The following is a 20,987-nucleotide window of genomic DNA, read 5'->3' on the forward strand; positions in this document are numbered from 1 at the left end:
TATGTATAAGTGTGAGGGACAGAAACCTTTTAAAGTGTTTTCCTTTAGTATTAGATGGACAGGTAGGGAAATCCTTGTTGGGTTAGGGAAAGTTAGGCGTTTCCTTACCCATCTTATTTAACAAAATGGCTACTTGTGAGAAAACTCTCTACTTGTATGCCTCGCATTTGTGATTGCTCACATTTTGCAGAGGATTGCAAGTTGATAGGATGCTGTTCTGTTCTTCTTGGCAACGCATGCTTTGGATGAGGGGTTCCAGTGAATAGCAAAGCTCAGATATTTAGCAATGGCTGAGTTAAGGCATGAATTGATGGAGCTCTGTCCGTTTCCTAATTCTACACTTAAGCATGCTTGGTTCCTTAGAGAATGGACTCAGTCTGTGAGGTTGAGCTTCAGGTGGCATTTGACATCCAAGCTTGTACATTGGTTTAGCTTGAAGTCTAGATTTGTGAGGTGTTTCCCCCGAAGTATCATATACACCCTTGTGGAACTCTGCAGGCTACTTGGCAGCACTGGTTTCTGTTAGGGCCCCTCCTGGGGAGTTGGTCCCTACTGGAGAGGTAGACGGCGAACCACTGCAGAACAGCTCTTTTGAAGTCCATGCAACAATATTGAAGGCTGCAGAGGTTAAGAGGGACGAATAAACAGATGCCCCCTGTGTCCAGGGCATGGAGCGACTCATAGATAACTTGGATTGAAGCGGATGCTGAACTGCATGGTATTCGGAATCCAGATTGGAAATATTATAGAGGAGAATGAGTGAGAGAGGGAATGTATGTGTCTGTATGCACACCCTACCCCTGTCCAGGGCCGGTCTGTTCCCGGTCCAAATCCAAGTCACAAAGTATCCGTAGCTGAGGAACATGTTTGGGTAGTGGCTGTCCATAATTGGATAGCCCTGCCTATTTGAATGGTGCAGACCCTTAACTGTGGTGGACGTGGTGGCAACTCTGGGCCAAATCCCGGATAAAAGGATTACTCCTGCAAACATTCTACAGATCATTGGAGCGAAGAACCCTACAAAGAAGTGCAGCCTGCTGAAGACCAAAGGACGACCGTTGCAGCCGACCAGCACTGCTACCAGCCCAGTTTGGAGGAAGCCCTGATCTCAAGAGAGGCCCTTGTCGGTACTTCAACCCCTGGACCACCGAGTGGATTTACCAGCTCTCCCCTGGGCTACCTCGCTGCAGTTGTCGCCATTCCAAGGGCATCCTTGGAACTTGGAGGATCTTAACTTGTGCTCCAAGTCACTTGCCCTTATATGTTCAGCCTTTTAATCCCAAAAGAAGGCATGCAGGGCCTGCTCCTTTGTTCCCCAACCGAAGATCGCCAACTGCCGCCTGACCATGGTGAATCCTGCTGAATGCCGTTTTATTCTCTTCCCTCGAGGTCACCTGCTCTGCAGAAGTCTTCTTCCTTTCGTGCTAAGAGTGACCAGCTAGCTACTTATAGGTGTTCACTGATTTAAAACCTATTGTTTTTCTAACTTGCATTACCATACACAGTTATTGAAAGTGTTGTTTATAAATATGCCAACTGTTGTTTAGCTGTTTTAAAGGTAAAGTGCAGGGGTTCTCCCTAGAAGAACCCAATAGAGAATGTATATATGTATCTGGACCAGTGTTCCCTCATCCCGTCTGTCTCCTCTGTAAAGAGGTTGATGGTGTTGCATTTGACAGTGGACTTGCATTGCAGGGTCTGGCAGGAGGTTTATGCAGAGCTTCATGGCTTGGAAGAATACTCTGCTCTTGTCAGATGCTTTCATGATGGTTGTTGTGCAGTAGTTTGTTTTGGCTTTGGTGATGAGCGTTCTGCATGATTATTGGAAGGTTTTCAATGTGATGAGATCTTGTTGGTGGGATTTCATACATAAACTTTGTCTGTGGGTGGCTATCATTGTTCTTGTGAGTATCATTGTATGTAGGGCCTATGGTTTTGGTGGGCTCAGTGTGTGGTTGAACACGCCAAGCTTGGGGTTGACATTTTTTTCCGAGGGTTCGGATGTGGAGGTTGAGGTGAGGAGGTTTCCTGGCAGTGTGTACCATGGGGATGTTCCTGAAGGGTATCAATGTTGGTTTGGATTGATTGGCCCAGGTTGGGGAGAGGTATGTGGTTTTTGTGGTAGAGCAGGATGGGCATTGCTGCACAAACTAATTAGTCAGAGGTGTGTGCGAGGCTGGGTTAGGGGGAGGAAAGAGGAGATATTTGATGACTGAAGAGGAGGTGAATACCAGGTACAGCGTGGGGTGCTGCCTTTGTTATGGGTTGGCTCTGTGACAAGTTCCAGGATAGCCATGGAAATGGAGTACAGTGATCTGGTTTTCGTGGTGGCTTGACTTCTGAGCAGGTTGAGGTCTCTGAAAAAGATGTGTTGATGTAAGAAATTGTTGGGAGATTTCTGATTTTATTAATAAAGGATCTCTTTGTTTGGGTAGCTAGATGAAATGGAAAGTGGCTGTATGAGCAGGAAGAGGCAGATAACATGCTCCATGCAGGAGGATGCAGTGTGCTCATGGAAAGTGGTGGTCCATGAGGTCTCGTGGATGATTGTGAGACCTCCACCAGTCTTTGAGATCCTTTTGTTGGATGCTGTAGCACATAGTAGGACAACATCCCGGATGTGTGTGGAGCCAGGATAAGCCAGGTCTCTCTGTTAAAGAGTGTGCTTGAGTTATAAGTGGCGAGGTCGTCAGAAATGTCTGTCATATCTGTGTATTGGAGGTGGAGTATGGGTAGGGAGTGGGATGTGGATCAGGTTCTCTTGGTTAGGAGTGCATGGGAACAGGGTGTTGGCTGGGTGACACACAAGCCACTGGTCTATCTGGGTATCATTGAGCAGGGGTTCTCCCTCTTGAGGGTTGAGCAGCACTTTCCTAAATTCTGGCTCCCCTCCCCTCCCTGTTGCTTGTTTGGTGTCCAGGGCCATCATGCACCTCCCACACCGAATCGCCCCCAGCTTCCGTCTATCCTCAGCACTTATCTCGGCACACCCTCCACCCTAGAGGCTCAGACTTACCATACATTGCACCTTACCTTTCACTCACGCATGAGCACCCCAGCACCTATCCCATTCCCCCCCCCTTCTGCACTTGCCCGTTCTGAACACTCACAAGGCATAGTAGCCCCCCCCAACCCTCCCACTGCATTTAATCTTTTTTATGTTTTTGTAATGTTTCTCATCTCCTTGTCCCCTCCATGTTCCCCTGTGGGCGCTTTGAAACAGAATTGATTTGCTGTATAAGCGCCTAACAAGGGGACAATAAATAAAATAAATAAATAAATGTCATAAGCGAACCAAAAATGAATTCCTCAACACTTGATCCTTGGTCCATTTCTGTTTTCTCTCTATACTTCTCCCTTGGCACAAGTTCGTTTGTCTGTCTCACTATTTCTATGCAGACGACCCTCAACTTTTCCTATCTTTTTCCTCTTTCACTCCTGAAATACACGCTAAACTTTCTACATGTCGCCTAGCCCTTAATTCCTGGATGATGGAACACTTTTTGGTATTAAATGCTTCCAAAACTGAAGAATTCTTTTCCCCTGAAAACACGATTGCTTCTCCTCCTCCTCTTTCTTCTATTTCCTTTCCTCCATCTTTACTTCTTATTTCTTCCTCGGCTCGTAACTTCAGACTCTACTTTGATTCAGATCTACCTTTTTCCCATCATATCTCCTCATCTTCCCGCGCTTGTCCTTATCATTTAGAGAATATCCGCAAAGCTCGTCCTTTCTTAACTTTTGATGCAACAAAACTCACAATTATTTTCTGACTTTTCTATTACACAGTCTCACTATATGATCTTCCTCTCTCTGGTCTTGCTGCGATGAAATCAGTTTTTAATGCTTTGATTCCATCTTCTCCTCCCACTTGAATCGATTGTCTCTTCTATTTCTACTCTTGGCTGGCTCTCTTTTCATTCCGGTCTTAAATTTAATTTTCTATGTCTAGTCTTTAAATCTCTTCATAATCTTGCACGTACTTACCTCTGCTCGCTAGTCTCTTTATATCCCTATTCGTTCTCTTCGTTCTCAGTCACAATTTCTTATAGTCCCTCGTCCTCATTGTGCTAGTTTTCGTTTGTTTACTTTATTAGCTGCTTTCCTTTGGAATGCTCTCTCCATCTTTCTCCGTTCAATCTCTTCATACTCTTTATTTCGTTCTTCACTGAAGACCTATTTATTGCAAACTGATACACAAGGCCGATTGTCGTTCTATTCTTGCCTGTATCTTCATTTTATTGTACTTTTTTTTATGAACCTCTGTATAGCGCACTGGATAAAAGTGCTTTATAAATCCCAAATAAAATACAAAAAATACTAAATACAAATTGCCATTGTCTTTGGTTGCCCTTCACTTCAGATGTTGGTACGAAAGACGGCCCAGTGTCTAAAAGAGAAAAAAGATGGTGGGGATGGTGGTGTGTTGCGATGGAGGAGAAGTAGGAAGGCATGGATCCTGCAGGGAGGAATCCTTCAAATTTGGAGATTGGGAAAATCAGATGTACGAGATTTACTTGCATCCCATGTCGCAGATTCAGTTTCTCTGCATTTATTTAAACTGCTTTTTACTGCAAAAAGGCAGAGCAAGACCTGCAACACTCCCTCCCACCACGCCCCTTTCTATCGACCTAACCCAAACCCGCAACTAAATTTGTGCAGTAAAATAACGGCAGCGAAATGAGATTTGGTGAAATGGGATGCAGGCAAAATGGGGAATACAGAAAAATCTGAAAGGAAATGAAGTATACATCAACAGAGAACCAAAGACGTGCCCTGGAGTATAGCAAAGGACTGCCAAGCATTAAACAATGCGTCTTCCATGCCTGCAGGAACAACAATCTTTCTGCCGGTCTGAAGAATAGTCAAATGAAACACACTGTTGCTAACTGAGGTAAACCACTGCTCGGTAAGAGAGAAATTTTCTTGCAACACAGAAGGGCTTTTACTTGCTTCTCTCTCTATCCCAACTCTGTTCCTCCTTTCTAATCTTCTTGGCTTCAAAGAAGAACAGGTGTGGAAGAAGATTCTGGTACAGGAACAAGTACAAAAGGTTTTAAGACATTCATGAATATTTTAAGCTAGGACATTTTGAAGGCCTGAAAAAGCCTTGGAAACAACCAGTAATGATGCTTTGGGACAGGGAGCTTGATCGGAGGTAAACTGAATGTCTGAATGTGCCAACTTCACCGGAGCGGAATGCACGTTTCAGAGGAGTACCCAAAGACCCCTTAACACCGCCAGGAATCGTCATGACTATTTTCCAAATCTGGAGCTACCCCCAGTACACCTTTGTGACATTATTGCCCAGTAGCACTGTGTAAGAGCCAGATTCATGCATTTTTTTTATCAAGGTACCTCCCTGTAAAGCCCCTCAAATCAGCTGAGATTTCCATTTTTGCACATGTTTTCAAATGTATACCAAGCTCTGCAGTGCTATGCTCATTAAGCGTGCAGCTAAACACATGCAAAAAAAGGAAAAAAGGGTTCTGCAGCTAATCCTCGGAAAGAGTTATATGCGCTCATTGAAGAGTCAACTCTGCCACGAAATACAACTAAATAAATAACCAAACCTGCTTCAACACCATAAGGCTCATGCAACAATACCAAAGGTACTTCCACTATGGGAAAACTTTACATTTCTGACCAGGAGACATGTTCTTGACTTACCCGATGAACTCTAATAGAAGGGAGACATCAAGCTCTGGTGGAAGTCGGTAAACAGTGCTCAAGCTTTTCCTGTTTTTTGTTCTGCGCACACAGGTTGGTTGTATTACTGCTGAAGGACAAAATGAAAGTCATAAAACAAACTTTTTGATTGCTTACGAAATTGAATATATATTTATTTGGATAAGAAAGATCCATAAAATTGTACAAGATAAAACACAGCAGTATCAAAATACAACATAGGACAACAATGTTAAAATCATGAGAATTATATAAACAAAAAACAAAAAAGTAAGACAATTTCATTGGTGAATATCCATAATACCTTTTCTACTTATCCAATCACGCAGAAGGTAATGTAACATTGTCCATCCAATGAAAGGGAAATCCACCCACAATAGATAGGAACCACTCTACATTTCACAAAACTCCTGCCTCACAGAAGAGATTCCAGTGCTCTTATGTAATCATAGGCCGAACAAAAGACAGCAAAGTGTAGTAAATTCTCCACAGGGCTTCCACAAATTAAACAGGAACCCTGCTCCAAGAGGCCGGACCATGAAGCTAAAGTTTCCCTCAAAAGAAATACAATTAAACCTCGCTCTTGTCAAAAGATCGCATTCATACACATTGTTAGACCATGTTAGATAAGCTTGTAGATTGTCCGAAATAACAATATGCTGGCTGTTCCGGGGTTTCATCAGTTCAGCTGATTCTTGTTTATGCAGTTAACTGATTTTTCACATGAGAAATCGTGGCTTCCTCCAGAGGGCCTAGCTTCATTAGATGCCTTATGCGCATTCACCTTTGACAAGAGAACTTTAACGTGTGGCAACCAAGTTATGGACAGTGCTCCCGATTTGCCGATCAGGACCTTAATGGTCGTCACTGTTATTTCATCCTTATTATTACCCCACAATCTCTATGAATGACTAGTTGCAGGGAAAAATCGTCATCCTAGAAATTTAGGCCTAGTTCCGAAGAACTGATTTTCCTTGCACTGCAATAGGGTACATTTTGTGAAATCCCAAAGAGTCACCATAGATCGCTACCGCAAGCAATTTTTTTGATAAACTTACAAAATCATTTTCATTGGTTGGAACCTACATATCTAAGCGAAGCGGAATACACCAGTAATAGCCTGCTTTACCATAGGTTTATGAGCCGATCATGTTTTATTTAATCTAATTCCTAAAAATGTAATTCCTGTATTAACAGAATTTATACAGTCAACATTTTGGAATTCTAATGCATTTAACTGTGCCCGAGCATACTAGAATACCAGATTTGGAGGCATTCACTTTTAAATCAAAATTCTTCTAAAATATTGTGTATTCCTTTATCAATTTTTGGAGGGCTCTAGGAGTGTGTGCTATCAAGACAGTGTCGTAAGCATAGACCAACATTGGAAGGACTTGGCCCATTCGAGGTTCATCCGTACCAAGATGGATAAGAATCTTTGCTAAATCATTAATATACAGGGAGAAGAGCAGGGATGGCAGAACGCACCCCTGTCTTACACAGTTTTGATCTTGAGTGCGGTGTGCAATGACCCCTTGTAAAGTAGGCGGTTTGTAACGAACTTTTATTCAAACTTACATCACTCGGATTTTGTTCTTAAGAAAAACAACAGAAGTAGTAGAGCCAGTGTTGTCAGCTGTCTGTCTTCCTACAGGCTCGGGTCCAGAGAATAAGTCAACGTTTAGTTCTGGTTCCTAACTGGGACCCGGATGGTTCCCTGGTAGCACGGAAAGAAAGGTGTCACAGGCACTGGTTTCAACCTTTCAGCCAGGCGCCCTACTCGGTATCTCAAAAAGAAATGCACTATCCTCGGTATACGGGTGCCGGCTTCAGCCTTTCAGCCAGGGACCTGTGCTGCCGGTTCAACAGGACAGCAATAGTCTTCGAAGATATTTGAACCTGGCTTTCCCTCCTCAGCTGGGCGTGTGTCTAGGTGGTCGCAAGGGGTACGGAGGCCCCCGGTTCCTGCTGCTCTGGTTCTTAATATGCCCAATGGAAATCTCTCGGGGTTTCACTCCATTCCTCCTAGATTCCGGGCAAGGTCTGCTATGGGAAAAGGAGAGAGCCCTTGAGTCTCGGTCTTCAGGTTTTAACCCATTCAACGTCCCTCCCCTCCAATTAGCGGCCTCCCGTCCCTCTAATGCGGCCATTGTCGACAACTCCCGTTTTCCTGCACCTGTTGTGAGTGTTTCCCTCCTCCTCCTCACCCAGACCCTCGTTCTCTCTTTAACCTTGAACAGGTGAGGTTCCGTAGTCATAAGGTAGGGCCGTTTTATGTTTATAGTGAATGCTCCTGCTCGCTGTATATTTCCTGGTTCCCCGTTTGTCCTTTTATTCCGCGGTGGATTCTGGGATATGTATTACGGGAGTCGGGCTGTGTGGCTGCACTATGGTTCGGGTATCCCAGCGCTGGTCAGGACTCTGTTGTCGAACCTTCTGTCATTGCCAACGCATACAGTGCATTGTGACCCTCCCGCTGGTCCGCCAAATGAACTGCCTCATGCCTGGACAGGTCAGTTGGAACCATAGTTTCTACAGGTTTGAGTGAATCATTGCCCATCTCACACCCCTCCACAACATTTTATCAATGCTTCTGTGCCCCGATGGATGTGTACCAACATGTTAAGTATTTCATTCAACCAATTGAGGGTTTGTAATGTACCCCATAATTTGGACATATATATATATATATCATTCATTTGAGCCCAGTCGCACATGCTACATCGCCATCTAGTAGCCATCGCTTGAAGTGTATCTCCAGTCCAGAGCCACATCAGGCAGGGTATGCAAATTAGCCAAAATGCAAGCTTTTTGCTCCAGGAAATTGGGTTGATAAAGCCATGTATAAAGTAGCACTGCCGCCCTGTAAAACAAATACAATTTCCCGGAACAATGATGTGGCTCTGAAGTCAAGGTGAAGTTCCAGCAATGGCTACTAGGTAGAGTTGTGGCATGTGTGACTTGGCTCAAATTAATTATTCTACCTTCACCGTAAAATAATAATATAAAAAGATATTTAAATTAAACAAATCTACTCATGTGTCCTCATACCGTCGGGAGCGAAACTGGCTTTCAATTGCTGACCGCATTAAATTCAAGACAGCCTGCATTATTTTTAAGTGTATAAACGGCAATGCTCCTCTGTATCTAAGAGAGCTAATTCAGCCATATCACCCAATGAGACAACTACGCTCTAACGACAGTCATCTCCTGATCATTCCTCACTCAGCTCATACATCTCGATGTGACAGAAGAGTCTCAGTTTTTGGTCCCAGATTGTGGAATTCTCTACCTCTACAACTTGACCATGAGCTCTCTCCTGCAATTTTGCCGAGCACTGAAAACCTTTCTCTTCAGGTAGATGGCCCCCTTATTTTATGGGGGCCTCGTTTTGATATACATCATTTGCCTCTGCTGATATCTGCGCCAATATACGATTAAGTACGTCACGTGCGTGTTACAAATACAAAAAACCAAATCAAAATCATACCTTTCAGATGAAATGTTTTTTCCCAAGCATTTTTCAACCCACCATAACGTAATTCGTAATTGGTGATAGAATATATTAAATAACCTGCAACATAAAAAAAACTTGTTTGATGACAAGTGTCTTGTTTTATTCCTCAAACTGACCACACGTTACAAAAAAAGGGGTTGTGTAAGGAAGGGATGGTATCAAGTAGTAGACACAGACACAATAGATATAAGTTTCGAAAATCTTTATTTGGTATTTTGGTTGAGTTGGTAGAATTCCTAATTGGCCCTAACTCTAAAATGGGAGTAGTCTCCACCATTAAATAAATAACAAAACAACTCCAAGTCAGACTAGTAAAAATAAAAGGCCTATACTAAAAAACAAAAACAAAAAAAAATAACCTTGTCCTCCTAACAATGACAAATGTGTTAAGGGAATACAAAAGGAAAATAGTATTTCAAAAGAAATGCCAGGAAAAGGTTGGAGTCAACAACTCCCTTCTCCACTTTCAGCCCCACGGGGTCTTGAGAGTTTCTTAAAAGGGATAGGTGGATGGCACAATTCTAGCAGTCTTGCACACTTTGGGTTACTGGTACAATTCAACAGTTCAGGCTTGGGCGTCAAGCTTCTGGTAGTTCAATCACTTCCTTAGGCTTCATCCGCCTTGTCATAAATACACAGTTCTACTTTTCCTTTCCCACAGTTGAATGCAGGCTTGCCTCCACCAGGCTTGAGCCTGCCTTTCTTTTCACATTTACTTTCTCACGTCATCACAGTTCTGCACAGGCTTCCCACTGCCTGGCTCAAGCTGGCCTATTCACCTTATCACACAGTTCTGCACAGCCTTCCCTCTGCCGGGCTCGAGCCAGTTTATTCTCTTTGTGGGGATTCTCTTCCCCCATGTTTTGTCTAGGATGTCTTTTCACTGGCAAAGACTTTCGAAACTGCAAGGTTTTTGCGTGGACCTCTGCATGATCACTTCAACTTTTCTTTTAAACAATTCCATAATTCACAATCTTCCTGATCTTGAACTACACCAATGCCTCTTGGTACTTGTAGTTTATTATCAAAGTTCATATACATTGCCCTATTGGGATAGTTTCAATTTATATAATTTCCTTTTCACTTATTCAACTTTCTTTTACGATAGCCCTTACTTTCTTGACTTTGATACCCATTGGAATACATTTCAACTCAGAACATTTTACAGAGACTTTCGAATGTGCGACTTCGCCTCGCAGGACCACTTGCTTACACCAGTTACTTTGTATCCTTTTCCTTTCCATTACATGTTTTATCGGCACACGCGCATCCTTCAACATTTGAGTTACAGTTACTTTTGGCTTTTAACACAGAGCTTTTGTTGCTTTCAATAACTCACTGGTCATATTATTTGGTCTTCTGTCACCCCCGCTCTTCATGCAGCAATCAAGGCTGTTACCAACGCCTTCTCTGCCCCTCCCCAACTCAGGATCACATGGCGCTTTCAAGTACCTTGAAGGTTTATCTCTTCTGCTCACTCTGTTTTAAAACACTTACTGCTTCCCAAAAGTCTGGCATTCTCGCTCGTTCTCTCGTTCTCTGCATCTGCTGGTCAGCCACTTGGCCTTCCAACTTCCATATCCTGGTTCGCATCAGCCCAGAAAGAGCTGTTACTTCTTGTTCCCAGCCTCGCTTAAAGTGTGCCTCTGCACGCCACCTTTTATCCTGATGGGGAGTGTTAACAAGTGGCAGGTGTGTATAGTTAGGATTACGTGCCCGACTCTGCCTGGTCTCATTACAGGGACAGAGCCATTCATTGCAAGTCAGTAGAGGTAATCTTTCTAGCCTCATTTCTCATCTTCCTCGGCTCAGTAGTGTTGTCAATGTAACGTGGGGAGTAATTATGGAAGTTGCAGTTTCCCATGAAATAAGCATGGATAGGGGTTGTGGAAAAGGGGGGATATAAGTGTCTCGCCATCGGGTGCTTCTCCCCCACTACCCGAGCACCCCTACCCAGGTGATCCTCCCTCGCTTGTCCACCCCCAGGGTCGGGATCCAAAAGCAATAATGGCCTTTCCCTGGCCACCAGAGTACGGGATCCCCAGGGACTAGGTTGTGAAACATCCTCTGGTTTTTCACAGTGGGGACAAGTCTTGTTTCCATCAACAATTTCCACAAATACCCAGTTAGTCTTTGCCTCTTTGGGTCAGAGAAGGAGGTTCTATTCCAGGATCCTAGAGAACCCCCTAACCCTCTCTGCTGTCTCACATTTGACTCAGCAACGTCCATGGAGATACCTTTCGGAACTCCTGCCAGTACTCTTTGCAAAAGCTACATAAATGGGGCATTTTTTAATCCAGCTCTGTCCTTCAAACACCAATGTAAAGGTTGTTACCAAAAGTTGGATATTACCATCTGTGCCTTTTCGGAATGATTCTTCCCTCACTATTAGTGCCATAACTGTTCACCCAGATAATTCTTGGGGGTTATACTCTATATGGCCTACTGCAATGGAACAGTACATCTAGTGGGTTCCAAAGCAAGGTTATGTGCCAATTATGAATCAAAAACAAAGCAGTGCACCTCACCTTTGGCCTAAAAATATCTCATCCCATCTCCAATGTACTGAGGTCACTGAACGGCTAACAATTCATCAACTCTTGGAATTCAAACCCCACTGCTTAGCACAAAAAGTCTTGCATGGGGTGCACCCAGGTACCTCGCCATCAGTGCTATTTTACCAGTACACCAGCTTCATGGTCGGCATAACATAATGGACTTAACCTCCGCCAGGTAAGGTACAAGAAAGGTGAGATCAGTTCACACAACGGAAGTTCACATAATCAAGTTTCAGGAGGTGGTTCAAATACCACCTAATCAGCTTTAAGTAAGACCCTGCTACTTATCTTCTGTATTCTAAAATCGATGTCAATCCTGACCCCCGGGCCGCCCCACCCTAATCTCACTCCAGTCACTCCCAGCACTGGTCCCTCCAAATTTCCACGTAATATCTTTGAAGCTTCCTGAACAGATACAGAACAAAAATACAATAATGTATATATGCACACACAAGAATGTAACACTATTATATGGCAGCTAAAATGCACAGAGTGAAACAGTTTACTTTTCAAATGCTAACACACAATTTCAATGGTAGCAGCTTTGGAGAAGCAAACACAATGTGCTGTGAGAAACCGGATGGTGTCGCACCTGCTAGTCCCTGGGTATCTGTCATCCAGGTGGCCAGGACACAGCCATCGCTATTGGATCCAGTTCCTGGGGTTGGACCAGTGCGGGAGGATCACCTGGATGAGGGGTCATCGGGGAGTGGGAGCGGGACACCAGATGGTGAGACGCGGTTTCCCCTTTCGTATAACACCTTTTCCCCATCCTACCTAGGACCTCAACCCCCCTTTCCTGACACAAACACTTTCTCATGGACAGTTCACCATGAGTGAAAATGGAGTAACACCAGAGCCATATACCTGACATGTCCCAATACAATGGTCAGGCAAGGTCAGGCAATTACTGATCATTACACACACCCGACTTCCATCACACTTCCCCACACGGATAAATGGCGGAGCACGAAAGCACAATCTGAATGAGGCAAAACATACAAGAAAGCAACAGTTCCAAGATGGCAGTTTAATACGAGGAGAAAGATGACGAGACCAGAGAGGGTTGCAAGGAGGGAAGTGCCTTGACCATTTCAGACCATTACTTTTGTGATCCATGGGAAGTAAGAAAACTAAGACCAGGCACTAAAGCTGAAAAGACCTGCATTGTCTGTCAGAGGTACCCATGGCTCTCCCACGCCGATAAGCAAGGCGGGAGGAGCGGTTGCCGCTGTGGTACTGTCCTTGCCTCCTACAAGAAAGCAGCGCGAGCAAAGACAGCACAGCCGGTGAGTCGGAGAGACTGATAGCAAACCAGCCTGTGTTAGAACCAAAGTTGCAAGCAGCAACATTGTATGAAGAAATATAAAGAGAACACGGTGTGAAACTTAGGTGACTAGCGACAAGAATATAATTGCAAAACAAAGGAGTGATTGAACATTGGGAGACCAAGAAAGATACCATAGACCGAATAAGCACCCACGTGGCGCCGGACCACTCGAAGGTCTCTGTTAGGTATCCAATTGAATGGCAAATGTTATACGAAAGGGAAGTTTGAGATCAAAGTGGTCCTGCCATGGGTCAAGTTAAATCTTGTCCACATTCGCAAATCTTCGATAAATTAACGCAAACTGCAATTGGTCCAAGCCTGCCTTAGGGAGACTAATTGGAAAAGGGGAAGGATCTGAGTCCGGCTGAGGGCGATCCAGGGTTAACTGAGTGAAACGAGAAAAGAATATTCTCTGAACATTGTAAAAAGGGGACTCTAAGCCCAGGCCCAGAAGAGGGGGATCCACAGTAACGACGAAAGTGAAATAAAAGGGATCAAAACCTGGCTGAGGGGGGATTCAGGGTGAAGCACCCAAAATGAACACTAAAGAACTGTGTATCTTGTTTTTGTGCATTAGGCCCTCTGAATCAAGAGACTTTGGTGAGAAAAGAAACTTGGGCACAGAAGGCCCTGATGCTGGTAATAGTACTGTATCCTCTTACTGAAGAAGCCAGAGTGTGTGCTTTGCTCGAGTGAACCGCCTTGCCCGGTGTTGAAAAGATGGGGAAGGGAGGTCAACTGCCCGAACATTCTGACATATCATTTTGTGAACACCTCTTTCTTTTTCATGAACACTACGCCACATCTTTGTATATTTAGCGGGAAGGATTGGCAATAGGTTTTTTAGTATAGGCCCATTTTATTGCGACTCCACTAGCACTGCATTATTATTATTATTTGATGGTTGTAGCTTGCTCCCATCTGTAGATTTAGGAATAGATCGGCGTTCATCACACCCTTGATAAAGTAAACACCTTTGAACTGTGGTCACTTGTGTCTGACTTACTATTGATATCATGCCTTCCTTACAGTGCACATATAGGAGAGTTGCAGAAAATTGGCAGAAAAGGGACAGTGAGGTTCAGCGCAAGGACTAGAACAATTTAGTGTGGTTCGGATGGGCTGCAGGCAAATACAGTAGTGGAAACCTGCCAAGTTGCCACTAGGTGATTATTGCAAGGAGGATTGGTTGCAAACCGACTGCGCACACAAAGAATATAAAGATGAATTAATTTGTAATTTAATCAAAAAGTTGGTGCAGCCTGACATGTGTTTCGAGCAACTGGCTCTTCTACTGAGGCTGCGTGTTGAATATACAGACATTAAATCAAATGAAATTATAACCGTGGTGAGCATATCAAACCCAACCGCGGAACAAGACAATTAGGTGGACCAATCCAACCAATACAAGAAACCAATAAAAACATGATTTGTTAACAAATAGTGCAGATAAATACATTACGACAGTTGAATCAATTTTTAGGAAAAGGATATGCAAACCATATGGTATAAATGTTTCCAATACGGGCATTGCCACAAGTTGAGAAGAAATAATGTAGGGAAGAAATGGAAAGAAACTCCATTAGCATTGGAAGCAATGTTGGCCAAACAGTCAAATTGAATACGAAAACATTATGGAGTACCTGAAATCTGGGCTTCCCTTTGTGATCACTACAGAGGAGACAATATATTTGCAAGAAAATCTGGTTTTAAATTTGGTGGCAAAGGGAACAGAAATTGGTTTCTGAAATTTAGTGAGGTGTAAACAGCATAACTGAGCACACTTACCCATTAATTGGTGTAAAATTGAATTAAAGTTTGTAAGCGTGGGCTCCTGAGAAAATAAAAAACGTGAGTTGCCTTAACGTTGTGTCAAGGAAGCGAAAACAGATTTGTGCAACGAACAAACGTGCTTTATTAATAATCTGGGCTGTGAGAGTTCCTAAGCACATACCTGTAATTTGCAGTTGCAAGGCAGGCAATTAGTGTAAGAGTTTCAATGGACCCGCTGGGGTAGATGTGTAGGTCGAGAGATGGGTAGCCGTTGCGCGCAGAAAAGGAAAAAAGAACAGACACACTAATTAGCTCATCTGAAAGACAGTCTAGACGGTCAGGTGTACCCGCGCAGCCCCTCCGACCACTCTAGGGGTCTACGCGAAAGCGCTATAGCTTACCAGCGTTTCTGCTGTGTCCGAGGAGCAGGAGCCAGCCGTCCGCGGCTCCTGCTAGGTATTTTGAATGGCAGAAATGCGTTAACACAGAGCCGTGCGAGGCCGTGCGTCCCAACGTGGGCGCCATCTTGGGTGTACGGTTAATGCAAGAAAGTTGAATGATGAACAACTGGGGTAAAGTATGAATGGTGCCAAAATGAGTTATGCTAGAAAGAGGGCACCTATATCAATTGTATATAAATTTGTGATACCTTAATTGCGGAATGGAAATCCCAGATAATTAATTTGAATATGGGACAATTAGCCGAAAAATGTATTAATGACGGACATGAACTCAAATTTATGTTTGAAACAATTCATGGAGACAATTCTATGACGGCCTGGATTTGGTGACGTGAGAGTATCGAGTGCACCGAATCAAGGCTAGGTGAACTAGCCAATGTATACGTAATTCTGAGAATTATGTATATGGGTGGACACGTTAATAGATCAATACCCAGCATTGGGGTAGTGATGTAACCTGATGGTACAGTCGTGTTCTTCATACACTAAGAGCTAATTATGCATGCATGATCAAGCCTAGTCTGTTCTGGTGAAGTAACAAACTAGACTAGAGTCAATTGAACTAAATGCATGGCCAACATTAGGTGAAAAAAGAAATTACATGTTGAAAGAGATAAAACTAACATATTGTTGAAATACATGCTATACATGATCACAAGAGTACATATAGTTTGTGGTCCGTATTAAGACCATGTGCGACAGTACGGTTTTGGCAGATAAGGCGGGCTTCCAATTGCCTTAATTTGAGAACGAGGTTGCCACCTCCTTGGGGTAAGGTGACTTTAGCCATTCCAGCAAATTGAATCAGTGCTTTATCGTCCATTTGGTGGACTTGTTGCCAATGTACAGACAATGGGTATTTAGAATCAATCTGAGAAATGGATGACAAGTGCTCCCTTAGTCTGATTTTCAAAGGATGAATGGTGCTGCCAATATAGCGCTGCCCACATATACATAAAATGCAATATACACAAAATGTTGTGTTACAGTTGATAAAGGCATTAATTCTGTGTGTACCCAAATGGCCAAATTCAATTTTTGAAGTTTCATATGCGTAGGCACACATTGAGCAACCCCCACATTTATGAACGCCTTTATTAGGTGGTTGGTATAACCAAGTATGTTTGTGTTTTTGAATAGAAATAAAGGAGGGTGAAAGAATGTTTTTGAGGTTGTTGCTTTGGTGTAAATAAAGTTAGGTGCAGTCTCTAACCATGGATTGATGTCTCTGTCTAACTGGAGAATGTGCCAGTGTCTTTTGACTATTATACAGACTAGAACTATCTGCATTGTATCTGGTAATACATTTGATTGTGTGACTATGTGAACGTACTTTGGGAGTAAGCAGATCCCTTCTCTTCATCCGTTTAACCTCCAGTTCAGCTTTGTCAAGGAGGCTGTGATCATATCCTCTTGCCAGGAATCTTTGTCATATTGATGCACATTCTGTGACAAAGTCCTCATTTAATGAGCAATTACGTCTGGCACGGACAAATTCGCCTTTAGGTATGTTAGTTGTAACTGACGACAAATGGACGCATGTAATACTGCGTTAACTGATGAAGACTTCCGGTAAGTCTTGCTTGCAAATTTGTTGTCAGAAATGCTAATCGTGAGATCCAAAAAATGTATGCTAGTATAGCTGAAGGTGTGCGTAAATTGTATGCCCCAAGTGTTAGTATTTAAATAAAGCACACAATCATTAAGACAATCAATAGGACCTTTCCAAATCAGAATCACACCGTCTATATATCTTTTCCACATATAGATATGCGGCAGAAATGTAGCATTGGAAAAGACAATCTGCTGCTCAAAGTGGTGAATGAATATGTTGGCGAGGGCTGGAGCGTAGCTAGCTCCCATCGCTATACCTATTAGTTGTTTGTAATAGGTGGTGTTAAATAAAAACACATTGTTAGAGAGTGCACATAACAAATCTTTAACCAACTCAATGTGTTCAAAGAATGAAGCCGAATGTTCGCGAAAAATATAGAAAAATATTTAGTATTTAATTAAAGCACAAAATCATTAGGACTAACACTTGGGGCATACAATTTACGCACACTTTCAGCTATACTAGCATCAATTTTTTGGATCTCACGATTAGCATTTCTGACAACAAATTTGCAACCAAGACTTACCGGAAGTCTTCATCAGTTAACTCAGTATTACATGCGTCCAGTTGTCACAAGAAATCAGTTACAACTAACATACCTAAAGGTGAATTTGTCCGTGCCAGACGTAATTGCTCATTAAATGAGGACTTTGTCACAGAATGTGCATCAACACGACAAAGATTCCTGGCAAGAGGATATGATCACAGCCTCTTTGACAAAGCTAAACTGGAGGTTAAACGGATGAAGAGAAATCTGCTTACTCCCAAAGTACGTTCACATAGTACAAAGAGTCACAAACTCAAATGTATTACCAGATACAATGCAGATAGTTCTAGTCTGTATAATACAGTCAAAAGACACTGGCACATTCTCCATTTAGACAGAGACATCAGCCCATGGTTAGATACTGCACCTAACTTTATTTACACCAAAGCCAACAACCTCAAAAACATTCTTTCACCCTCCTTTATGTCTATTCAAAAACACAAACATACTTGGTTATACCAACCACCTAATAAAGGCCTTCATAAATGTGGGCGTGCTCAATGTGTGCCTACGCATATGAAACTTCCAAAATTGAATTTGGCCATTTGGGTACACACAGAATTAATTCCTTTATCAACTGTAACACAACATTTTAGTTATATTGCATTGTATGTATATGTGGGCAGCGCTATATTGGCAGCACCATTTGTCCTTTGAAAATCAGACTAAGGGAGCACTTGTCATCCATTTCTCAGATTGATTCTAAATACCCATTGTCTGTACATTGGCAACAAGTCCACCAAATGGACGATAAAGCACTGATTCAATTTGCTGGAATGGCTAAAGTCACCTTACCCCAACGAGGTGGCAACCTCGTTCTCAAATTAAGGCAATTGGAAGCTCGCCTTATCTGCCAATACCGTACTGTCACACATGGTCTTAATACGGACCACAAACTATCTGTACTCTTGTGATCATGTATAGCATGTATTTTCAACAATAAGTTCGTTTTATCTCTTTCAACATGTAATTTCTTTTTTCACCTAATGTTGGCCATGCATTTAGTTCAATTGACTCTAGTCTAGTTTGTTACTTCACCAGCACAGACTAGGCGTGATCATGCATGCATAATTATCTCTTAGTGTATGAAGAACACGACTGTACCATCAGGTTACATCACTACCCCAATTCTGGGTATTGATCTATTAACGTGTCCACTCATATACATAATTCTCAGAATTACGTATACATTGGCTAGTTCACCTATCCTTGATCCGGTGCACTCGATACTCTCACGTCACCAAATCCAGGCCGTCATAGAATTGTCTCCATGAATTGTTTCAAACATAAATTTGAGTTCATGTCCGTCATTAATACATTTTTCGGCTAATTGTCCCATATTCTAATGATTTATCTGGGATTTCCATTCCGCAATTAAGGTATCGCAATTTAATATACAATTGATATAGGTGCCCTCTTTCTAGCATAACTCATTTTGGCACCATTCATACTTTACCCCAGTGGTTCATCATTCAACTTCCTTGCATTAACAGTACACCCAAGATGGCGCCCACGTTGGGACGCACAGCCGCGCACGGATCCATGTTAACGCATTTCTTCCATTCAAATATCCTAGCAGGAGACGCGGACGGCTGGCTCCTGCTCCTCAGACACAGCGGAAACGCTGGTAAGCTGTAGCACTTTCGCGTAGACCCCTAGAGTAGTCGGAGGGGCTATGCGGGTACACCTGACCGTCTTTCAGATGAGCTAATTAGTGCGTCTGTTCTTTTTTCCTTTTCTGCACGCAACGGCTACCCATCTCTCGACATACACATCTACCCCAGCGGGTCCATTGAAACTCTTACACTAATTGCCTGCCTTGTAACTGCAAATTACAGGTATGTGGTTACGAACTCTCACAGCCCAGATTATTTATTAAGCACGTTTTTTCGTTGCACAAATCTGTTTTTGCTTCCTTGACACAACGTTAAGCAACTCACGTTTTATTTTCTCAGGAGCCCACGCTTACAAACTTTAATTCAATTTTACACCAATTAATGGTTAAGTGTGCTCAGTTATGCTGTTTACACTTCACTAAATTTCAGAAACCGATTTCTGATCCCTTTGCCACCAAATTTAAAAACCAGATTTTCTTGCAAATATGTTGTCTCCTCTGTAGTGAACACAAAGGGAAGCCCAGATTTCAGGTACTCCATAATGTTTTTGTATTCTATTTGACTGTTTGGCCAACATTGCTTCCAATGCTAATGGAGTTTCTTTCCATTTCTTCCCTACATTATTTCTTCTCAACTTGTGGCAATGCCCGTATTGGAAACATTTATACCATATGGTTTGCATATCCTTTTCCTAAAAATTGGTTCAACTGTTGCAATGTATTTATCTGCACTATTTGTTGACAAATCATGTTTTTATTGGTTTCTTGTATTGGTTGGATTGGTCCACCTAATTGTCTTGTTCCGCAGTTGGGTTTGCTCTGCTCACCACGGTTATAATTTCATTTGATTTAATGTCTGTATATTCAACACGCAGCCTCAGTAGAAGAGCCAGTCGCTCGAAATACGTGTCAGGCTGCACCACCTTTTTGATTAAATTACTAATTAATTCATCTTTATATTGTTTGTGTGCGCAGTGGGTTTGCAACCAATCCTCCTTGCACATATATGCGAGCTTTTGAAATATCACAGCCCGAAGGAGGATATTGAATCCCTATACCTAGCGCACCAGCCACCAAAAACTGTTATTGAATGATCATCTAGCGAGGAAGGGAATTGCCCGAGGAATCTGGTAAAATAAGTCACATATTTTGTACGGAAATCCCACAAAGGGATTTTAACCACCATTCCTTGCAGGTTTTAATAGAACTGTTTTGTGCTGTACATGTTTGTAGTAAGACAATCCCTTTTAAACACTGAAAAAGTAATATGGACAGCTTTTCATTAAGCCTTATTTTATTCCTTATTCAAAAAAGTGTTTTTCTTCAGAATTTGTTCATATACAGTCAGTCTTTTCCCCATACGTTTTAACTCCTTCACTCACACGCTGCCAGTCTCCAAATCCAAAAATGTCAAGACATGCAACGGTTGCTTCTTTTACAGCTCTATTTGCAAGCATCTTTTCTTCATTCATTACCAATGTGTCCATTTTCTTTAATGTTGCTGTTCGCAGTTAGTCTGCACTTTACTCTTTTGCTACAGAGCTAATGTGTCGTAACAGGATGGACCACTGATAAGGCCCTGCTCTTTCATAAACCGGTCTCTTTCTTGTGCGATCCACTTGGGATATCAATAACAATGGTGTCGGGACCTTTGCTGAGCACAGCAATACAAAGAAAGCAAAGCCAAAGCACATTGATTATCACAGGAACCTAGATAGGGAGGCTGGAAGAATTTCGTGGACCAACTTTGCCCACTCGCTCCGTGAAATGCACTCTGGACAGGGAATTGGGCTGTGGGGGAAGTTCTTAAATACCTTTTCCATTACCTCCAGGGCCTGGATCATCAGTCCCGACCGGTTCGAAGTCGAAAGCAAAATGTACAC

At 42.7% G+C, this 20,987-nt stretch overlaps 1 protein-coding gene across 3 annotated transcripts in view; it reads right to left on the reverse strand.

The window, feature by feature from the left end:
* PCGF6 (polycomb group ring finger 6) overlaps nucleotides 1-20,987 on the reverse strand; it is a 583,658-nt gene that overhangs the window by 303,523 nt on the left and 259,148 nt on the right. For 2 of the 3 annotated variants that reach the window (XM_069611698.1, XM_069611700.1), the window contains exon 6: nucleotides 5,671-5,779. In XM_069611698.1, coding sequence (XP_069467799.1) covers nucleotides 5,671-5,779 — 109 coding nt within the window. The remainder of the gene's footprint in view (nucleotides 1-5,670; nucleotides 5,780-20,987) is intronic. The other variant, XM_069611699.1, reaches the window with a different exon arrangement.

This window comes from Ambystoma mexicanum, chromosome 8 (genome assembly GCF_040938575.1).
Source record: "Ambystoma mexicanum isolate Mex_15411 chromosome 8, UKY_AmexF1_1, whole genome shotgun sequence".
NCBI lineage: Eukaryota > Metazoa > Chordata > Amphibia > Caudata > Ambystomatidae > Ambystoma > Ambystoma mexicanum.